Consider the following 22541-nt stretch of genomic DNA (forward strand, 5'->3'; position numbering starts at 1 on the left):
GTACCCAGCAAAAATTTTCATGGATAATGATAACAAATAAAAACAGCTGAAAGCCAACAATGTCATGCTAAGTTGATATCTATTAGTGAAAAAAATATGACAAAATAATTTCTAAACAAAATTTTGAAAAAAAGGACATAGACCGGCTATGTGTAATGTTTGCCAACGCACTTTGCTACCTCACCCAATTTGGGGGAGTAACACCGACCCGTTTGGGCGTTTTTGGGGCGTGATGGTAGAGGGGTGAGGCTACTAGCCCCAAGAATGAGATTGTGTCAACCACATGATGTGGTCCTCATCAGTAACACTTTTTATTTATTCTTCTATCTAATCACAATCAAACTCATCACATTTTATTATTTTGTTAGTTTTTTTATTATTTAGTTTTCATGTAAAAGTTTGTAAGAGTTGTCAGGCGCTAGTCGCACGGCAGGGTACTGACTAGCGATTAATCGAGATTAATAGAGATTAATTGAATTGGGATTTTATATGATTTTTTTTAGTTTTACAAGTATATACACATTGTTATATGTATTTTTTTAGTAAACATCTTTTAACACTTTCTTTGACCCACATTTTCAAGTAGATATGATTTATTGCTGGAATTTACAAGTTTTGCTCAAGAATATGACTAGGGTCGAAATCGCCAGACTATCACCGATTTTTAGCCAATTTGGTCTGATTTTGACCATTGTTGATCGTCTACTTATTACTTTACCGATTAGATAAAAATTACTGGCCGGGTGAACCTTGTACTAGCGATTAATCAGCAACTAATCAAGATTTTTACAACTATGTGTAAAACCATTACACACTATATATAGTAAAAGTGGTTAATAAAATCACTCGTAACTATGTAAAAGTGTGACGTAACACCACTTTTTTTTAAGTGAAACCATTATATATGAACCCATGACTAAATATATGAACGCAGTGTAACAACTTTGACTGTGTGCAACTATAAAAGCAATAAATGGGAGCTATATATATGTAGTACCACTCACAACTAGCTAATTAAGCCGGTCTACTTATTATTGCAGTAGTGCTAGCTAGTTTGAGAAGCTGCAAAAATGGAAGTAGCGTTGAACCACGACACCAAAAGCAGCATCGGATCCGAGTCGGATACCGACGTCGAAGACTCCGTTGAGGCCGGATTGTTTCCGAGGAAACCACGCCCGCAGTTCTCCAGTGTTAAGGCAGATAACGGCGACGCAGAAGAACCGTCCGATAATAGCACATATTTACACAAATACGGAGGTATGTCTTGTTTCTAAATTATGTTTTACGTATGCACTGGCGGACCCAAGAATTATTTCTTAGGGGCGCGAACGAGGGGTTTAACTAAATTTTCAAGGGGTACGATCAGAATTTTTGCCTGTAAATTACACTAAATATTTTTTCAAGGGGTGCGCCCACCCACCCAATCCGTTACCTAGGTCCGCCCCTGTACGTACGTACAGGGGCACAGCTATTAAGGGGCCCGGGGGGCGACCCTCCGAACTTTTTGCTAAGTGGTGTAATATATGTGGTTTTCGTATAGAAATTTTTTGGTATATACGTTTTCGACCCCCTGGTTCTATAGAAATTTTTGGGTATATACGTTTTCAACCTCCGTCGGAAATCTCAAGCTTCGCCACTCCGTACGTAACTAATTCTGTCCATAATAATTAGTTCATCACCTTGCATGGATCCATGTTGTTTCTGTAAATAAATAATTCAGGAGCAATCGAAGATCTGCACATTCAAAAAGTTGTGAACTCCGTACAGTACGATGGTAACAACAACGGAGAAACCGAAATAGAGAGACAAACCGCCATTAATGGTGGCGGAGATGTAGCGAAAGCGAAAGAAAAACCAGAACAGATTGAAGAAGAAATCATGGAGGAGGAAGTGGTGGAGTTGGAATTCGAGAAGGCGATACCGAAACTCCACACGCATACGATGCACTGCCCGAATTGTGATAATCAGATTACCAAAGTAGTTCTTCGCCGGAAAATATTCAGGAGGCAACTTGATTCCCATCCTGAACCTGAACAACCAGACGAAACCCGAGATGTGCTCGGATGCTTTTCGTGCTTAAGCTTGTTCACTCTCGCAGGCATGATCGTTAATCTCGATCTGTATTTTATCAGATTAGAGTTTCTGGTATTGAGCAAAGGTCGTTAGGTTTATTATGGTTTGTTGAAACTAGTAGGAAAACCTAATAAACCTAATGAGTTGTTCTAGATACTAGAAACCTTGATCATTAATCTGGATCTGTATTTTATCAAATTAGGGTTTCTGATACTCGTTAGGTTTATTAGGGTTTGTTGAGACTACAAGGAAAACCTAATAAACCTAGAGATACGAGAAACCCTGATATAGATTCCAATACTTTCAAACTATATATAATAGTGTAAAGTGTTCGATTTTGATAAAAAAAGGTAAATACGTAAATGATTTTTTTACGTATGGACATAATTTATTGAAAATTATAGGTATTACATATACGTAAAAGATTTTTTTTACGTATTAACGTAATTTATTGAAAATTATAGGTATTACATATTTGATTTTTGACATGAACATGAACAATAATTCGTTCTTACAAACTATAATTTTTTTTAACGATCAATAAAAGTCTAATCACTCGGGAAGTATAATATGTTTTGAATTTGGGGGACTTATGGAATTTATTTCAGATAATGGAGGCTTCAACCCTTTTGCTATATTTGGGAATAATAATACAAATTCGAGTGCTGATGGAAACGGTGTCGATAGGGAGGAAGGTAATCTACTAATCCATGAGACTATGACTTATCTTAGAAAATAAAAAATCATTTTAATATAATTGTTAAATGAAAAATATCACATCTATATCGTTACTAACTTGTTAAATACTAACTTGATATACAAAGTCAACCTTCCAGCAAGGCACGTTTAGCACCTATAAGTTTACTTTCTAGATTTATAGTCAACTATTTATTGAACTTTAAGGTTACATCTAACATATTTATTGTAACGGTACTATATTGTATATATAAATCTCTAATATAAATCATAGTCTCATATAAATGTATATATCACTTAACAAAAAATAATGAAACTGATTTATGTTTTACTGTAGATTTGCATTGTTGCATTCTTAACAAAATATAAATATGAAATAGTAAATAAATCATTAGTGGGATTTTAAAGGACAAACTATAAAAATTTGAAAAATCGGTTCAAACCAATCCGGTTAGCCAATTCAACTAGTTGATGCCACAACCAGTTGGTCAAAGCAAAGATGGTTCAAAAGTACACAATCAGACTGACTGTATAGTGTATAGACGGTTCTCTGACTTACCGGCCTGTTCAATTCTAAAAACATTGCAAATGAGATAAAACTAGGATTACGACCCGCCGCAATGCGGCGGGGATGCTTTATTTATAACTAAGTCGATCTACGACCCACACGTTGTGTTAAACCTGTCAAACGGGGTAAAAATAGACGATGTAAAAACGTTCACCCACACACGCACGTTGCGTCGTGTTAACTCGCAAAATTTAGAACAAAACGTAAAAACGTTAAGCCAAAGACGCACGCTGTGATGTGTTAAGTCACAAAATTTAGAACCAAGCATAGAGCGCAAAATTTGCGGAAAATGAAAACTATAAGGGACTAAAGTTGAAAGTAAAAAAAGTTATGAGGATAGATTGTAAAAGATAAAAAGTTTTGGGTTAAAAGTAAAAAACAAATAGTTTTAGGTTAAAAGTAATTTATCAAATACTTTTGGATGAAAAGTAAAAAAAATCAATTTTTTTTGGAAAACCCCCAAAGCCAACGTTACGACAACCATATGCATAACAATTTTTTCTTTGAAAAATCCCCAAAGCACACCCCGCGTTGCGGCGGGGCGTAAAACGGTGTCAAATAGTACTAATGTCACACAACCGTCATTGACAACCAACACTGACTCGACCTATAATATGCGTATTGTGACGAACCTGTCAAACATGGAAAAATAGAAGTAAAAACGTTGAACCACACATGTACGTTGCGTCGTATTAACTCGAAAATTTTAGAACTATACGTAAAACGAAAATTTGCGAAAGATGAAAAGTATAAGTAATAAAAGTTGTGAAGTTAAATTGCAAATAATGAAAAGTTTTGGGTTAAAGTTAAAAAAACAAATTATGTAGGGTTAAAATTGGAAAATGTACAAACCTTTGGGTTAAAACAAAAAAATCAAGTTTTTTTTTTTTTGAAAAACACCCAAAGCATAACTTACAAGTCATAATGCACAAAAAGTTTGCTAATTTATATATGATTTAATTAATATGAGATAAACAATTTGTGACAAGATACAAACAGTTCCATGCAATATTCGTTCCTTATTGGCTGCTTTGAAAATGAAATTGTTCAAGTTGATTCGAAACTTATATATGTGTGGTCAGTTCATGAAAACAACAATATTTTTGGTAACTACATGCATGGATGTGCTCATATGCAGGAAAATAGTTTTTGGAAAATCAGTTTAAAGGATTTGTGTAGTCCACTCTTTTTACATCTTCTCACAATTAAATTAAATATTGTAGGATTGTGAATTTCACAAATTTTATATTTCTTCTTAATCATAAGTTTATATTTCGTTTCCAAACCGGCTTTTTTCTAGAAAGAGGTTGACAAATCGCTTATAAAAATGTGTAGTTAAATAACTAAAAAGTGTTGTCATGTAGACAGAGGGAAATAACTAAATCACCGATTAACTATGTGGTGTAGTGGATTAACAGAAAACGAAATTAAAGAAAAAGACAAAAAAAAACATGTGACTGATTTATTGAGGTGGATCCCATCTCTCAAACGCATTCACGCATTTAGCATGCATATTGACTGGATGGCGGAAGGGTTGTTGGTGCCCATGAATGGTGGGACGGCATGGTGTTTAACGCCCCCAATACTGATTTGATATGAAAACATTAATGGACTACACAGTCTAAATGTTAAAACCGAATGGCTCAGTTTGGCTTGCGTATTAAACAAAATACAACCGTGAAAAAACGATTTTCAAATATTCTTTTAGGTTGTCAAGATTATCTCTAGCTAGTAGGTTGTTAAATACTCATAAAATGACATTTTTGTAAAGTTTTGTGTAGCTTATTATGTTTTTGATGGTTCATAATATTTTTTGTTTGGCATTTAAGACAAATTAATTAAGCTTATCATCTTTTTGTTCGTAAGTCCAAACAGTGATATCAACAAAACATTAGTAACACATTGGTCTTCACTTAGAATGATTATTAACGGTTTGCCTTAAGAACCGTCCAAACTGTACCATGAACACCCCATATCGAAACTTGATTCTCTTAAATTTACGCAGGGAACTGTTTGAACATCTTTAGAGTTTTCCGTAGAGAAAAAGATTCTGAAAAACCGAATCCAAAGATCTACCAAGATTCCAAGCATCCAAAACCGATTGACCAAGAATCCCAAAAGACAAAACATAAAAAACCTGACCACCAATCTCAAATCCAACAAGGTGAAGTTTTGTATATCCTGTTCTTGTTCTTATTTTCACAAATCTTACACGAACCGATTGAACTTGTGCAGGAGAGAAAAGCCAGCCAGATGCGAAAGGCAGACAACCACTTTTAAGCGGTGGACTCCCGCCTCATTATGATGATCAAGATCAACTACATGGACAGGGGGACTCGAGACTCGATATTCTACCAGACATATCTACTGAAACCCAAGATCCACCACGACGATCAGCACGACAAGATTCTACATCATTTGAGATCTTGAAGAGCATTGTTTATGGAGGGTTAATGGAGGTGATTGCTAGTTTAAGCATTGTAGCATCTGCTGCTGCTGGTGATGCCACCACACGTAAGTTTCACATTTAAAAGTCGTGTTTTTATTTGAAAAAGATTTTTGAAACTTGGGTTTTTATCAATCTTTTAAAAACCGGTTTAAACCGGCTGGTTGAACCATCCAGTAGAACTTGTTAAACCGCTAGGTACACCTGGTTAAACCGTTTCTGAGCTAAATCCGATACAGTATAAAAACAAGATTTTAAAGCATTGGTTTTTATTGTTAAAAATGTAGTATATTCACATCTATATTTAACTTCTTTTTTCTTTTACTTTTTTGGCATGTAGTATAATTGTTCTTTAATATTTTATAATATTTAATAAAAAATCTTAATATGTGTTGGTGTTTTGTATTTTCTTCTCTAAATTTTGATATGAGTTTAATTAAAAATTAAGTTGTGTTTAAATAAAAAAAAATTGTCCCTTAATGTAAAAAAAAATACTTTATTTTGAGTGGAGCTTAAATTTTTGTAAAATTTACATCAAATATATATATGAAAAAGAAAAACAATTTATTTAGATTTAGATTTTTATAAAATAGTACGAATAAATGAATACTAAATTACATGTTAAATTATTTGGATTTACCCTAGACACATAATTTACCTCCTTCATATTGACCGTAAATAACTCGTTTTTAAGTGCATTTACTTTTATATAACTAATCGTTTTCTTCGAGTTTTGCAGTGAACATCGTAGCTCTAGCGTTGGCGAATCTAATTGGTGGAGTCTTCGTCATTGGCCACAACGTAAGTAACTAATCAACCTAGACTCGCAAAAAAAAAAAAAAAAAAAAAAAAAAAAAAAAAAAAAAAAAAAAAAAACCTGTTTTATTTAAATTTCAAATTATTTGACCACAAAAGTCAAACCTTATATAGCTTTGGGACTTAAAAGACGATTGTTACAAATTCTCTACTCAACAAACAAGCAATGACCAAGAAGCTGTAACCAAATACAAAGAGTTACTAGGTTCCGTCGAACATTTCCCATTGCACGCGTTCTTCGCTATACTATCTTTCCTCGTGTTTGGAATCATACCACCCGTGGCCTATGGGTACGCGTTTCATGAAACCAATGATAGGGACTTCACCATGGTGGTTGTTGCAGTTGCATCTTTTGTATGTGTCGGTTTGCTAGCGATATTCAAGGCGTACATTGATCGGTGCACTGAGTTCTCGGGGTATGTTAAGACTATAACGTATTATTTGACTACCGCGGTTGCAGTCTCGGGTGTGTCTTATGCAGTTGGGGATTTGGTTGAGAGACTGATTGAGGAGCTCGGGTTGTTTGAGACGAGTTCCAACATATCAATGGCGGTTCTTCCTGAAGTCATGTCTATGAATCCGTCAGTGGCATATTATTGATGTTTTGGTTACTTGTGTTATTTTCGGCGTGTCAGGATGTTTTCGTAAGTGTCGAAGATGTTTGTTATTTTCATGTTGTAGCGTGTACGTTGTTTGAGTTCGGTTTGTATTAGCTTCGGTTTACAAATCTCGAAAGTGTCGTTTGAAGTCTTTTAAAAATTGAACCGAAACTTTCGGACAACGATTAATGGGTAAAGCTCTGTTTGTTGTTTCGTTTTACAACTATTCAAGTCGCAGTCACTGTACTTAAAATCTTTACACGTTCTAACTAGTCTCGGACAAATAGTTATCGACATGACGACAAACGAGAAACAAATAATATAACTCAACCGGAATTCAAAAATCAGATGCACAAAGTAACAAGTGTCAATCTGAACCCACATCTACCCCATTATGCTTCAAGAATTGCTTAGCCTCAATTACATCCTACAAAAGTAACAAACATAAGCATTTAGTGACACATCGGTCAACATATTCGACCCGTTTGAGATGTTTCATTTTTAACGAAACTTTCTTAGTTACCACATTTGACCCGTTAGATATAAACAATAACCCAACCATTAGAAGCCCGTAGCATCCTAACGATGAACTATATTTTGGCAAACAGATCAAATACCTGCTGTAAAAGGACCGCCTCCTGAGGGCAAGTGGGAAATTGCATCAAACCGACCCCAACCATTAGAAGCCCGTAGCATCCTAACGACACAATCAAGTACAGAGGCAGCTGTTTTCAAAATAAAAAACAAAAAGTGTTTAGGTTTCGAAAACTGAGACGAGAGCTTCACATACTTGAGGCAACCTATAAACAGAATTTAAAATAGATCAACCAAATGAAATAGCTCACCAACCAAGTATGACTCTGCGGGATCATTGCGGTCTGCAATAAACTGATCCATACGGCAGTGATAGCCACCAAAAATGTCATAATCTTCGCAATATGCTTCATTTGATCTTCAAAGAAATTGGTAACCTCAAACTCGTAATAATTTAGTCTGTAACATTATAACATAGTATTAATTATATTATATAAACTATTCTGAAACTTGCGGTCAGCTCAAATTCTGTAAAGGGCCATAATCATAACAAACACCAAGTGCAGGTCAACAGAAGGGATTAGATCCAAAAGCACAAATTTAAAATTTTCAGTTCTTGCAAACTGTAATCAAGTGCAGGCAGTTTTTTTAAGAATCGGTAGGCACTAGTCAGTCGGCAAGGTGCCGATTAGTCGGGATTAATAGGAACTAATCGGTTATAACCGGATTGAGATTTTTATATGTAATTTTTAGTTTTATATATATACACACACCTTTTTATATGTATTTTTTTAAGTATACATGCTTTAACCCCTTGTTGACACATTTTTTAAGTATTTGGAGAAAATTAATAAGGTTCGGTCAAAATTCCGCAAGAATCTAGCCAGAATTTGGCCGGAATAAGACCACCATTGACCGCCTAATGATTAATCCGCCATTACTCGGTGCACCTCCAATTAGTGATTAATCGGTGACTATGTAGTCAATATCAGTGAGATATCGGTTATCAGTCCCCATATAAAATATCGGTGTCAACTGTCAAATATCGGTCATAATATCGGTACCAACATTATTGGCGATATCGATCAATATATCACCGATATCCGACCTATATAACCAATATATCACCAATATAACTGATATATATATATATATATATCGGTGCGATATCGGTTATACTGATCATATCAGTCCGCTAGTAAAATATCGGTCAGAATATCAGTACCGATATTATCGGTGATATTGACCAATATAACCGATATATCACTGAATTATTTGTGTTAAATTGCTATATATAAATTCTGCATTGTATTAAAATTACCGAGATAACATATATTTCAATTATCGGTCTTTGACCGATATCTGATATTTTACCGCATTAACTGCATAGTTCAGCATGTATTAAAGTTACTGATATCCCACCAATATCTCACCGAGATAACCTATATCTCAAATATCGGTCCTTGACCGATATCCGACATTTTACCGCATTAACTGCATAGATCGCAACCAATCAGAGCCTAAGCAGTATTTTTACAACCATGGGTGCAGGTCAACAAAAGGGATTAGATCCAAAAACATTGGTGTTACAGACTCATAGCAAATACCAATCACAAAATTATAAATATTAGGGTTCTTGTAATCAAGTGCAGCTTAATAAATAAAGAGTTAAATCTATAAAAAATTTAAAAAAAATAAAAAAGAAAAACCTAACAAGTGAATCAGTTGAATGAGATGCCATCAGGTGGGATAGATATACCGTTGAATGTTTTCACGGTCCCTTTTTACGATACACAAATGGGACTCAAAGCCCTTGCGCAATTTCCCAAACATCATATGGCAATTCATTCTTCTAAATATTCATCAATTAACAAGTTAACAAACAAACACGATCGATACGATTACCTTGATGTGGTTGAACTGGGTTGATGATTAGGGTTTCTAGAAAGGATCAATTGTTAGATGTTGATGATTAGGGTTTCTTGAAATTTACACCTACGTCTTCGATGATCTTGAGTGTTTTACAATGTTTGGTGATGTTTATAATCATGGCTCGTCTAGGGTTTTTCTTATTCGGGTTGATCCAAAAGCCCAACTAATTCAAATGATCCGGGCAGGCGGTTATAGCCCAAACTGGTTTGGGCCCAAACAGGATTTTGTATGCACAAACCGTTAATATTAATAAACGGTTCAGTTAACAACCGGCTATTTGACTTTTTGATTTTAATTATTTTTTTAACTGGTCCGGTTAATTACTTTAACTGGTTCGGTTAATTAACCTGTTATTCTCGGTTATTTTGTCTTTTTTTATAAATTTTGGTTTTTTTTTTCGGCTAACCGGTTATTTTTTTAACTGGTCCGGTTAATTATTTTAACTGGTTTGATTAATTAACCTGTTATTCTTGGTTGTTTTGCCTTTGTTTATAAATTCTATTTTTTTTTTCAGGTTAACTGGTCTATCAATTAATAACCAGTTCCTATACCAAATACTTATAACCGGTTACTAACATATGATTAAAATTAACCACTAACTGGTTATTCCTAAATCGGTTATTAACCAGTTATAGTTAATTAACCGGTTATGTTGTGTACCTCTAGTTTGTACATGAAGATATAGATGAGTAGAGGAGACTCGAACTAAGATCGTCATATCTAGTTTTGTATTCCAATTCGATCAATAAACCCAAAAATTTGGGATTGAGTTACGATGTAGACAAGTTTATATAGTCAATTGGTAAACAATAACAAAAGCAATTTTAAAGCTCATGTGTATGAAAATGATCTATATAATATATGTTAGTTACATATTGATATAGAGAATCGACTATTAGGGTGACTATTAGGGTGTAACGAGTGTATGTGAGGATGGTGTGTGATGAGGGTGTTATCATATCTCACAAACCATTCACCCGACATTACCGCTGATAATATCTCCTTAAGAGACATTACCAACTTCAAACGGCTATAATGTCGTTGATTTAAAAAAAAAAAATAATTACATTTAATTATTTAAACTAAACATTTCACAATCTATTCTCCCAAACCAAAAACAATTCAAAACCAAACAATTCAGTCCAAACCATATCTCTTCTCATTTTATACCACATTTTTTTCAAATGGCAGATGAAATACCATTGTTTATTCCACCCGACATTACCGACGATGATATCTCCTCAAGCGATAGTAGTTTTTTTTTTTTCAAAAAACTCATCGAACAAGCCGAAGTAGAAGACACGTGCACATCTAGTAAAAAAAGATATGTCCATCGTGATCGGGAAAAAGGCCACAAAACCCTTATGACAGGGTATTTTGTTGAGGAACTGAAATACAATGATGATTTTTTTCCATCATAGGTTTCGTATGTCAAAAAGGTTGTTTTGAAAAACTGTGAGTGACGTGGAAACGAATAATCTGTGGTTTCAAGGTGGCATGGACAGGAGAATGAAGAAGAGTTTTAAATCATTGTAAAAAGTTACGTCGGTGATCAAACAACTTGCAACTGGTAACCCTCCAGACGAGAACGACAAGTATTTAAATATGGCCGAAAGGACTTCCCATGAATGTCTAGAATATTTCTGCAAAACAGTATGTAGTATATATGCTCCCGAGTTCTTACATAGACCAACAAGCCACGACGTTACGCTTTATACCAAGTTCATGAGGAAAAACATCACGTTCCTGGGATGTTGGGTAGTCTTGATTGTACGCGTTTCGTTTAGAGAATGTGTCCCACAGAGTTGCGGGGCAAATATATGAGAGGCGATCACCAATACCCGGCAGTTATGCTTAAGGTGGTGGTCTCTCAAGATTTGTGGATTTGGCATGCTTTTGTGGGCCACCAGGCTCACAAACGACATCAATGTGCTCCAACAATCTTCATTATTTCTTACTCAGCGAAATGGAACTGTGCCAAAATATCCATTTTACGTGAACGACCACTTATACAAATGTGGATACTATCTTACCGATGGAGTCTACCCTACTTGGTCCTTGTTTGTGAAAATATTTACATACCCTCACATTCTGAATGAAAAAAAGTTTAAGAGGCAACACGAGGCGGCAAGAAAAGGCGTGGAACGGGTTTTTGGTGTTTTAAAGTAAAAATGGGGTATACTTAATCAATCATTGTGTGCTAAGACTCTGAAAAAGATTAGGTGTGTCGTAGATATGTGTATTATTTTACATAACATATTTTAAAGGACGACGGAAACGCGATAGCACTGATACACATTCGGGATCCTCCAGTCGAGCCCGTTTTCGATGGCACTGCTTTTAACGCGCTCATTGATGAAGATATGCATTGGAGACTAAAACATGATCTCGTGGAGCATCTTGAAGGACTAAATTTACACCACCTTGAGGTGAATTCCGACAACGAGTAGTAAAATCACTTTTAGTTTTATGGTTTATGTTTATATTTTCCTAGTTTTAAATTAATGCAATGTCTTTTTCTATTTCATTGTAACTAGAGAATGACTGAATGTGATCAAATGACCACAATGTTGAGTCATAGTTAGCTAATCGTCTAACCACCACGGGTTCAGTCATGGTGACCGCCATTGACGACGATTGTGATGTGTATAGCGGCTTGGAAATGTTAAAACCGCTACTTGGGGCCATACAACTCTTGTAACCAAGAATAGGGCAGGCAAGCAAGCACACTAAAGCCATTGAAAATGATAAAGTAACAAGTTTGTGATTGTCTATACATGTGTCGTGGCTTTATATTCACACACTTACACCATTTGTCCATACCGATATAAGTTTGTTTATATTAATTAAATTTTATGGATAATGCTGGTGGCAGTTATTTGTTTATGCAATTACTTTTGAATCATAACTTTCCCTTAATATTCGTTATGAGTAAAGTCCTTTTTGAGTCCCTGTGGTTTGTGTATTTTAACCATTTGAATCCAAAAATCAAATTTGTCTTGATTTGAGTCCCTGTGCTTTCTAATTTTAACCATTTGAGTCCCTGTGGTGTCTAATTTTAACCATTTGAATCCAAAAATCAAATGTTTCTAATTTGAATGTTCTTTACATTTTGGATTCAAATGGTTAAAATTAGAAACCACAGGGACTCAAATCAAGACAAGTTTGGTTTTGGATTCAAATGGTTAAAATGCACAAATCACAGGGACTTAAAAAGAACTTTACTCATTTGTTATTAAACATTTAAGGATTATGAAATTACCAAAAAGAACTTTTATTTTTTTATGAACTTTGAGTTTTTGCCAAATATATTAATATTCGGTTTATAAGTTTATAATAAAACTATTTCTATTGTCGAATATATATTTATTTCTCTTGTATAAAAAAATATCGTGTACGAGGTTCTACATGGTAAAAACAATTGTAATATATGTTTTAAGACAAATTATTAACCCACTATTAATTATCAAAATTGTTTACACTCACAAAATTACTATTCAACTCCATACATCAATAGTTGTATACCATTTAATTATATGGTATATAATTATATGCTCAATTTACAAGCTTTTATTACATGTTATATATTATAGTTTTCTTCCCTTGTTGTATATGATTTTTAGATGAATTAAAGGAGTATTGATTTTGATGGCTGCCCAACTGCATGATTGCCATGCAATGGTTATAGAATTTGCTTGTCATGCATTGGTTGCATGACAAAATTGATTATTCAGACTATTTTGAGCGGTTCATCACCCTAAACGAGTGTTTTCAGACTCGGACTGGACCGGACCGGCCGGGAACCAGAGGTTGAGTCGTCCTGGTCATAGTATCGTAGCAGAAATACATTGAATCGAAGGTTGAACAGGCGACCTGGCGGTTGGACCGGGAAACCGGCCGGTCGAACCGTTTTTTAGAAGGGTTGAACTGGATTTATATATATATATATATATATATATTTCATATTTAACCCTATTAAATTTTATAATATTTACGACACCTTCCGATTCTTACGTCCTGCCCAACCGGTTGGACCATTGAACCGATAAGGAGACCGATTCGATGTCCGGTCCAATTCTAAAAACATCGCCCTAAATCGTCGAGAATATTCTTCTCCTGAATCTTTACCTTTTTATATGTTTCTTTATTGTTCTTAAATCTTAATTAAATAAATGATGTTCTATGTTTTTCTTTAATTTTTTTATCCATAGCTATTGCAAACAAAATTAAGCAATATAGAAGCTTAACTTCTATGTTTTATGTATAACTAGCAATAAGACCTACGCGTGTTGCGGTATGGGTATATCGTAAACATTGAATGAATTAGTCCAAAACGTTATGAGATGCATTAACCATATGAAAACACTCATTTCGATTGGATAAGCATTGCGATTGGATCAACCCGTAAAGTAAGTCGAATTCGTATCGTACAATCATAACGTGTTATATGTGACCCGACTCATACATAGAAAACGTAACAGGTATGAAGGAAAAAGTAACACGTGTAATCAAAAGGGGTTAATTAGAGCTTTTGAAAAAAGAGAAGAAAAAAGAAATCACAATTTGATTCCATTCGGTTCGAAATGAAATCTACGAAACATGCATAAAATAAGCACGAAAACATATTATTTGACATGACTCATTTCACAATGAAAAAAGTTTACGTCCAGACGTAAAACAACTCGAATTTATACAGAAACGAACATAAAAATATGCACGTAAAAATGGTTTCTTTAAACGAAAACATATTATATTTGAGTTGACTCGTTTTTATAAAAAGTTTACGTCAAAACGTAGAGAAAATCATATTTATACCTACAAGTATATAAAATATGCATGTAAAAACTAGTTTTTAAGTAAAGGAAATATAAGGGTGAACCAAACGTTTGTAAACCGTGCCAAGTAGCACCAATGCCACACCACTGCCAACGACTCTCAACATCGGAAAAACTCACGAAAATAAGATAGATAAAATGGAAAAAGTCACACTGAACGAAAAGCATACGCAAAATCGATAAACCATTCACCCCTGTTACAGTGTGTTCATGCGAATAAATTAGACAGAAGCGTAAAACGTAGAAAAGAATAAATAAGTCGATTGAGGACCCGCTCGTTGTGGCGAACCTGTCAAACAGGGAAAAGTAGACATGTTGCGACGAGCCTGTCAAATGTAAAAAAATAGACCAAAAAACATTGAACCCTACGCGCACGTTGCAACGTGTTAACTCGCAAAATTTATAATGAAACGTAAAGCGAAAAACTTGCAAAAGGTAAAAAGTATGGGGACCAAAGTTGTAAATACAAAAGTGTTGAGTGAAATTATAAAAGATCAAAAGTTTTGAGTTAAAAGTAAAAAAAAAAGTTAATATACAAAAGATGATGAAAACTTTTGAGTTAAAAATGAAAAATCATTTTTTGTAAATACCCCAATACTTGTGGTACAACATAACAAAGCAACAAAATGTTGTCAATTTATAATATGAAAATTTTATTTAGTTTAGTTTAATGTAATATTTCTTTTAATTTAATGTAATTTTATTGTGTTTAAAATATACTTGAACTATAAGTGCATAATTTTTAATAAATAAAAAAATAAAAAAAGAAATGGATTACTCCCCACGAGGGGAGCACCCCGTACGTTTGATGTAGAATGGGGAGTTAAGAGGGAAGTTGACATGACATAGTGTGATTGACTGGGGTGGAGATAACAAAAGTACATAATAAAAATTAAAAATAAAATTTTGGGCATTGGATTCGCATCCGGGATGGCTTCGAAAAATTTGTCATGCCGAAATGTGATTAAATTTTTGGGTCACGTAGCGCATTCAATACTTGCAATTGTTTGCACCTCCGTTAAGTCGCTATGACTATTCATCACCTTATTGAAGACTTGGTTAAATCAACGAGTCTGGTCGTTGATTTCCTAAAACTTTGAACTAATTTCATATAGTTTGGGGGCTTGGTGTAGAGGGAATTCGGAAGCTAAACTTGGCTTTCCTTACCAACTGGTGGTGGAGGTACAAGACAGACACGTGTCAACTTTGGGTCAAAATAATAAATGTTAACCACAAAAACGTGAAAGTTCATAGTTCAATCATGGTAAAGAAAACCGTTCCTGGAGTTTGGAAGACCATTGTGGGTAATGATAAAAAGTTTGAGAAATGTAACATAGATTTGGCACAAATAGTTATTAGCAAAATTAGGTGTGGTAATAAAACGATTTTTTTGAACGATGATTGGACGGATGAAGGGCCTCTTCGTGCATGTTTCCTTTGACTTATTTTCAGTTGGCTAAAAGAAATAAATGTTTGATTCAGGAGTTCTACAAACGATCACGAGGAGGGGTTTTGTGGGATTGGAGTTGGACAAAGATACCAACTAAAATTGAAGAAAGGTTAGAAGTCGAAGAACTTACAACCGTATTGATGCATCAATAGGTGGGGATCGGGGAAGATTGTTGGCTATGGAAATGACTCGGGTAATTCATTCTTGATTAAAAACGTTAGGGAAAATGATGTGTGTAAAATGCAACATATAAATCATATCAATTAAGGCATAAAACTAACCCTTTTTAAGTACTAATGTTGGAAAAAGAGTGTTTTTGTCTTCCTTTTGTATTTTCAGGATGAAATGAGCTCAAATTCACAAAAGAAGCAAAAAGACAACTAATTCTAGCATAAATACAAGAAAAGGAATAAAAGTAGACTGCCCGGACCCTCAACGGCATCCCCCAAAGCAAAGAAGAGAAAGCAGAAGTCTGAACACGCCCCGTGCTCAGCCAGCACGGGGCCGTGCCCAAGAAGCAGCATAAAAGACAAACTTATAGAAGCTTCCATTGCCCACCACGGGGCCGTGTCCAGCGGGCACGGGGGCGTGGTGAAAGTACAGCAGGCGCATTAATTGTAATTGCGAATTACAATTAATGAGGAGAGAGAGTGTCAGACGGGCACGGGGGCGTGTCCAGCGGACACGGGGCCGTGCCCAGCCTTCTGTTCAGCCTATAAATAGGAGTGCTTGGTTTCATTTCAACTCATCCCTTGGCACACCACCTCTCTCACACTTCATCCACCACCCACCACCACCATAACACCATCATCCACCACCATCATCCATTGTCCATCGTAGAGTGTGTGAGTCGTCTCGGGATCCAAGATTGATCGTAAGAGTTCTTGACAATCAAGGCCATGTTTGCCTAAGTCTCTTACATCACTTGGTGAAGACAAGTGTTTAGTATAATACTTTTTATTTTCAATCTTTTGCACTTTTTATTTGGTTTTGTATTAATGACTTTAATAACTAGTTACTTATGTTGAAGGTGATCTTTCCTTATCGTTTGTCCGTGGTGTCTTGGCATTATTTTACTGTCTATATAAAATAAAAGATTTTCACCATTCATATCTCCACGGTCTATATGGAGGTATGTTTGCTACCTGGTCGGGGGTTAAGGGAACGGTTTGGTAAGGGTCTTGCCCTTGTTCAGCGTTTAGAGGTCCTGCTTGGGACCTGGGTCAAATTTAGTAGGATCTCTTTCAATGCCCATAGGTATTGGATGGCGGGGATCCAAACTCTTTGACCCCCTCATAAGTTAACTACTATTAATACTATAACCCGGCTATTTAGGACTGTATCCCTGCTGACTCAGACTACTTAGCCGAGGGTAACGTCACCGCCGAAAGCGGGGCCTACCACAATTTGCATTAATAACTTAATTCATTATCTTTCAATAATCCGACCCTTTAGGATTGTATCCTTGCTGACTCGAACTACTGGGTTGAGGGTAACGTCACCTTCAAAAGAGGGGCCTACTACAATAACTAAGATAATCTCTTAAACAAGTGCAAAAGTGCGAAAATAATCAAAGGTTATACTAATACACGTGTCGGATCCAAGTGATTCATCTTGTCTATCTGTTTTATTTTATTTTTATTTTTTTAGCATTTAGTTAGTTTTTATTTTCTTAGCTTAAAAAAACATTTTTCTCACTTTTTTATTTGATTAGACGTTGAGGATAAACCGGTATTAAAAGCTCTTGTGTCCTTGGACGACCTCGGTATCTTACCAACACTATACTACGTCCACGATGGGTGCACTTGCCCATATGTGTGTTTAGTGTTAGTGAATATCGTGTTTTATAAATTTAAAACTTGGCTAAAAGTGTAAAAAGGGCTTAAATATACATCTAAAATATAACACACTTCACGCACATCAAGTTTTTGGCGCCGCTGCCGGGGACACAAGGATTTTAAGAAAGTTAGGAATCAACGGCCTAATCATATTTTTATTTTTTTCTTTAATTTTTAGGATTTTTCGTAGATTTTCAGCTTCGGCAGAGCTCACCACGGGGCCGTGCCTGCTGAACACGCCCCCGTGCTCAATCATTGGAACTGGCAATCCTGTTTTAAGTCAGACAATAAGCTGAACACGGGGCCGTGTCCACTCAACACGCCCCCGTGCCCAAGATTCTCTTACTGAAAACAGAACCGTTAGATCCCGGCGGTTGGTAATTTCTGACACAAACATGAGTGATAGTAATTCTTTTTACTTTCGGCACTCTTATGGTATGTGGTGTCGGTTATGTGGAGGCGAACATGAGGAATTAAAATGTTATTTTCTCAATTATAGGCCCCACTATATAGACCCACCGATTCCTTGTAACCTTAAGAGGGGCGAAAGTAAAAATAAGCACTATCTCTCCCTCGAATGCGCCCAACCAGATATTCTAGGAGAAATGCTCCTTGACGAGTTATTTCAACTAGAAGAGCTAATTCTCAATTGGTCAAAAGAACTTAGGAAGGATTTTATAGATCCATCCCAAGATGATGACCATGAGGAAATGTTGGAACCGCATTCCGACAACCTCGTTGCTCCCGAAAATACCTTCATACCTAGAAAAGACTTGGACGATAGTCGTCCCTGTGTCGATTGTGCCGTGAAGGACTCCCCATCGACTTCGTTCGATGCATACATAGACCTGAGCAATTCGGCATACACCTTCTTTAACGAGAGCCCAGAAAAGGGTTGGACTTGTCCACCTAGAATGAAAATAGGAATTACCCTCACCGATAACCTCTTGCGTTCTCGCCTTAGTATAGGACAATTAAGGTATCTTAGGCACTTTGGGGTTGTTCCAACAAATCAAGAACCACCCGATATAAATAAGCTCCTTAGGAGCAACAAACTCCATAAAACAGCCTCCCGACACGGGGCCGTGTCCGGTCAACACGACCCCGTGCTCACTCAGAAGATTCTCTGCTGATTTTGTCAGAATACGGACAAAATGTGTCAGGATTTTCTCTGCACACGGGGCCGTGTCCAGTGTGCTGTCGTTTTCTTTAAATGCAGCCTGATTCCTGCTCATTTTTGACCACTTCACTAAACAGAGATTCCTGGGATCTTCACATATACCATCCTAGGTAAGTGCTAAAAGAAGGTTCCCAAGGACCATCTTGTCTTTTCCACTTTTGTTCATTTCTCCTTCTTTCAAAATTTTTCAAACATCTCCTCCATGGAAGCTTGGAAACCCCATGATTCCAATCTTCTATGTGAAGTTTGTAAGATTATTGGCTGCGGATTCTTGTTTAAAGTTAGTTCCATAACTTTGTTTTAAATTATCTAAGCTTAAACCACAGTTAAAAGATGTTAAAATAATTTAAAACCCAAGAATCGTTAGACAAAAATCCTGCAGACGACTGAACACGGAGCCGTGCTCAGTGAGCACGGGGCCGTGTTCGAGGTACTGTTCTGCAAAAGTTTAGTTATCTTCGGTTTCTTTCACAGGAAATGGCCAGCAGGAATAGCGGATCATCTTCACGAAATAATCGAAATGGAAGAAGGTCGTCCACAGCAGAAGATTCCCTAGTAAACTACGTTTACGCCTTGAGGGAAGCCATAGACGAAATGATGGGAGTAGAAGAAGCATTAGTGGACCATATTAATCATCTCACGGTAGGATTGGAGGGCTGTCTTCGAGAAGTAAACCTCCTGCACCAGAGGTTAAACCTTCTCGCTTCCCCGCCTTTGGTTCCCGTAATAACCCAAAGAGCGTGGAATGTAGTGCCCGAGGTCATCATTCCGGCCGAATGGCACGCCATGCACCAAGTGCCTCAACAAAGGGTGGTGCAAGGAGTCCCGGTGAATGTTCCTCCTCAAGCCACTGAAGAGAATGAAGCTGCTTTCTACCTCCCAAGGGAGATAGAAGAGTGGCTTTGAACAACAACCGAGGAGCCGTCGGCTAAAGGGTGTTACTACATCGGGAAGCTATTTCCGAAATTTTCCTAAATAAGTAGAACCTTTATGATAACCTCATGTATCCCCTAGTTATTTAGCTAACTATATGTAATTCTCTATGTTTGCAATGATATGATGGTTTCTAAGGTTTGATGGTTATTAATAAATAAAACACACTCATGGTGGTAATGGATGAAAAAGGGAGCGAGAAAAATGGCCCCATCCACAAAGAACAGAGCAACCCGACACAAATCTCCATCACAGAAGGCTCAACACGGGCCGTGCCCAACCAACACGGCCCCGTGCTGAGCCACCTGCAGAAAAACGCCCAGTTCAGGTAACTGGACACGGGCCGTGTTCAGAGGACACGCCCCCGTGTCCAGGCTTCTGTCTTATTTCTTTAATTTCTGTTACTGGCACCTGACCACGGGGTCGTGCCCGGTCACCACGGGGCCGTGTCCAGGATGCCAGTAACATAAATCTTTGCTTTTTAACCCACTTTTACACATTCTAATCAACCGAAAATCTTATTTTTGGGACACATTGAGGACAATGTGTAATTTAAGTGTGGGGGGATGCTAAAACCTTGAATTTTGCAAATCCTAATTACAAGCCTTACACAAAACTCTATTGGAACCGCTAAACACCCCAATTTTTTTTCAAAAACTTTTCGTTTTTTTTACTTGTCTTGGTTTAATTTGGGAATAACAAGTTCTAAAAATGTTATATTTTTACAAATTTACAACCGATAGCGTCGTGATAACAAAGAACCAACATAAGAAAATTACGAAACGGCATAACAAGTCTAGTTAAAAATTCGATTATATATACTTGATCACATTAAAAACCCATTCCCGCAAAAGTGAGTTTTGAGCCTTTATTGAGCATACAAATATACATCTTTAGACTAAATGCACATTTTTCGTTTCTTGTGTGAATAGCCGCTTGGTTCTTACAACTCTAGAACTTGCCACGACGATACATTCCCGGTCCTTACCAACTTAAACCCAAGTAAGTAAGTGATGGAGGCATTAGGACTAACCATATTTTTCTTTCTACACCATTATTTTTCATTTTTTTTACCACCTACCCAAAATCCCCCTAGTTAGCCCCTTTGAGCCTAAACCTTTCATTTCATTACCCTAAAACCCTTTTTACCCACCAAAAACCCCTTTTTTTTCACCCTTTATTTTAGTAACAAGCTCGGTTTTTCGTAAGCTCGCTATTTTATGTGACTTATCAAAAATATATATATATATATATATATATATATATATATATATATGATGAAGTCAAAAACAAACAAAAGCTATATAAAAGCTTGTTTGGAGAAATACTTCAAAATAAAGAGTCACTAAAAACAAGGTGTGTCACGAAAACCGACGCTTTTTACGATTTTCGCCCTTTTACTAACCACTAACCCATCCACCCACCTTTAACCCAAGCCTAACCCTTCACCCAAAAAGTCCTCTTGATAATTACAAAGATAAAAAGTTAAAAAGGATGAGGATTGATTGCTTGGCAAGCCTATGGAAGGCGTAAGTTCCATGCCGCTCTCGAGTGATTCACTAAAAAAATACACCTTCGGCCGAGTGTTGAGTGATCTCCCGTGAGGTATGTGAACTTGTATATAAATGGAATTTTAATAAGGCATGCTATGCCCGAATAAGTAATTTATCCTGTGAAACGTTCTAAATAAATCATAACGAATAGGATTGTAAATAAATAAAAATAAAACTTACAAAGATCTTGGATTCCCGACACTCTATGACAAGCCAAAAACTTTCTCTTCTACCTATTCCATTTGGGAGTGTAAGCCACATTTAAAGAGTTTTGCTTGAGGACAAGCAAAAGTTCAAGTGTGGGGGTATTTGATGTGTGTAAAATGCAACATATAAATCACATCAATTAAGGCATAAAACTAACCCTTTTTAAGTACTAATGTTGGAAAAAGAGTGTTTTTGTCTTCCTTTTGTATTTTCAGGATGAAATGAGCTCAAATTCACAAAAGAAGCAAAAAGATAACTAATTCTAGCATAAATACAAGAAAAGGAATAAAAGTAGACTGCCCGGATCCTCAACGGCATCCCCCAAAGGAAAGAAGAGAAAGCAGAAGTCTGAACACGCCCCGTGCTCAGCCAGCACGGGGCCGTGCCCAAGAAGCAGCATAAAAGACAAACTTATAGAAGCTTCCATTGCCCACCACGGGGCCGTGTCCAGCGGGCACGGGGGCGTGGTGAAAGTACAGCAGGCGCATTAATTGTAATTGCGAATTACAATTAATGAGGAGAGAGAGTGTCAGACGGGCACGTGGGCGTGTGTAACGCCCGGCTCTTTTGTACTTTCCATTTATAGAAAGCTTTGTTCGTATTTCTATCTTTGGAAACTTTGTAGTCTTGTAATCGTTCCTTCTTTGTAATCATTATCAAACCGAGACTTGGATCATTAATGAAGCTTGTATTTTGTTACATTTATGTTATACACACTCTATGTATGCTCGTATGTTCGACTTCGTGAATCAATCAATGTCTAATTGTTATTCTTGGAAACTATGTGCGAAACTTATAATTAAACTAAACTTATGCATTGAACGTGTTTTGAACGAGAACGATACTTAATTTCGACATTCATGCACTCAATTATACTTGGT

General features: G+C 36.3%; 2 protein-coding genes across 2 annotated transcripts; one reads left to right on the forward strand and one right to left on the reverse strand.

Moving 5' to 3' along the window:
* The first annotated feature begins 1014 nt into the window (after nt 1–1014).
* Nucleotides 1015–7272, forward strand: LOC110871757 (membrane protein of ER body-like protein). The gene is made up of 7 exons (XM_022120486.2): nt 1015–1257; nt 1721–2098; nt 2682–2768; nt 5343–5501; nt 5573–5851; nt 6523–6584; nt 6714–7272. Exons 1-7 carry the CDS (start codon nt 1071–1073, stop codon nt 7197–7199), a joined length of 1638 nt encoding a protein of 545 aa, XP_021976178.1. The 5' UTR covers nt 1015–1070; the 3' UTR covers nt 7200–7272.
* Nucleotides 7273–7383: 111 nt separating this feature from the next.
* Nucleotides 7384–9807, reverse strand: LOC110871764 (dolichol-phosphate mannose synthase subunit 3). The gene is made up of 4 exons (XM_022120493.2): nt 9638–9807; nt 8044–8191; nt 7816–7923; nt 7384–7625 (listed from the first exon to the last, which is right to left on the reverse strand). The coding sequence occupies exons 2-4, from the start codon at nt 8143–8145 to the stop codon at nt 7566–7568; spliced, it is 270 nt and encodes an 89-aa protein (XP_021976185.1). The 5' UTR covers nt 8146–8191; nt 9638–9807; the 3' UTR covers nt 7384–7565.
* Between the last annotated feature and the right edge of the window lie 12734 nt (nt 9808–22541).

The sequence above is a fragment of the Helianthus annuus genome, chromosome 1 (genome assembly GCF_002127325.2).
Source record: "Helianthus annuus cultivar XRQ/B chromosome 1, HanXRQr2.0-SUNRISE, whole genome shotgun sequence".
In the NCBI taxonomy this organism is placed as follows: Eukaryota; Viridiplantae; Streptophyta; class Magnoliopsida; order Asterales; family Asteraceae; genus Helianthus; species Helianthus annuus.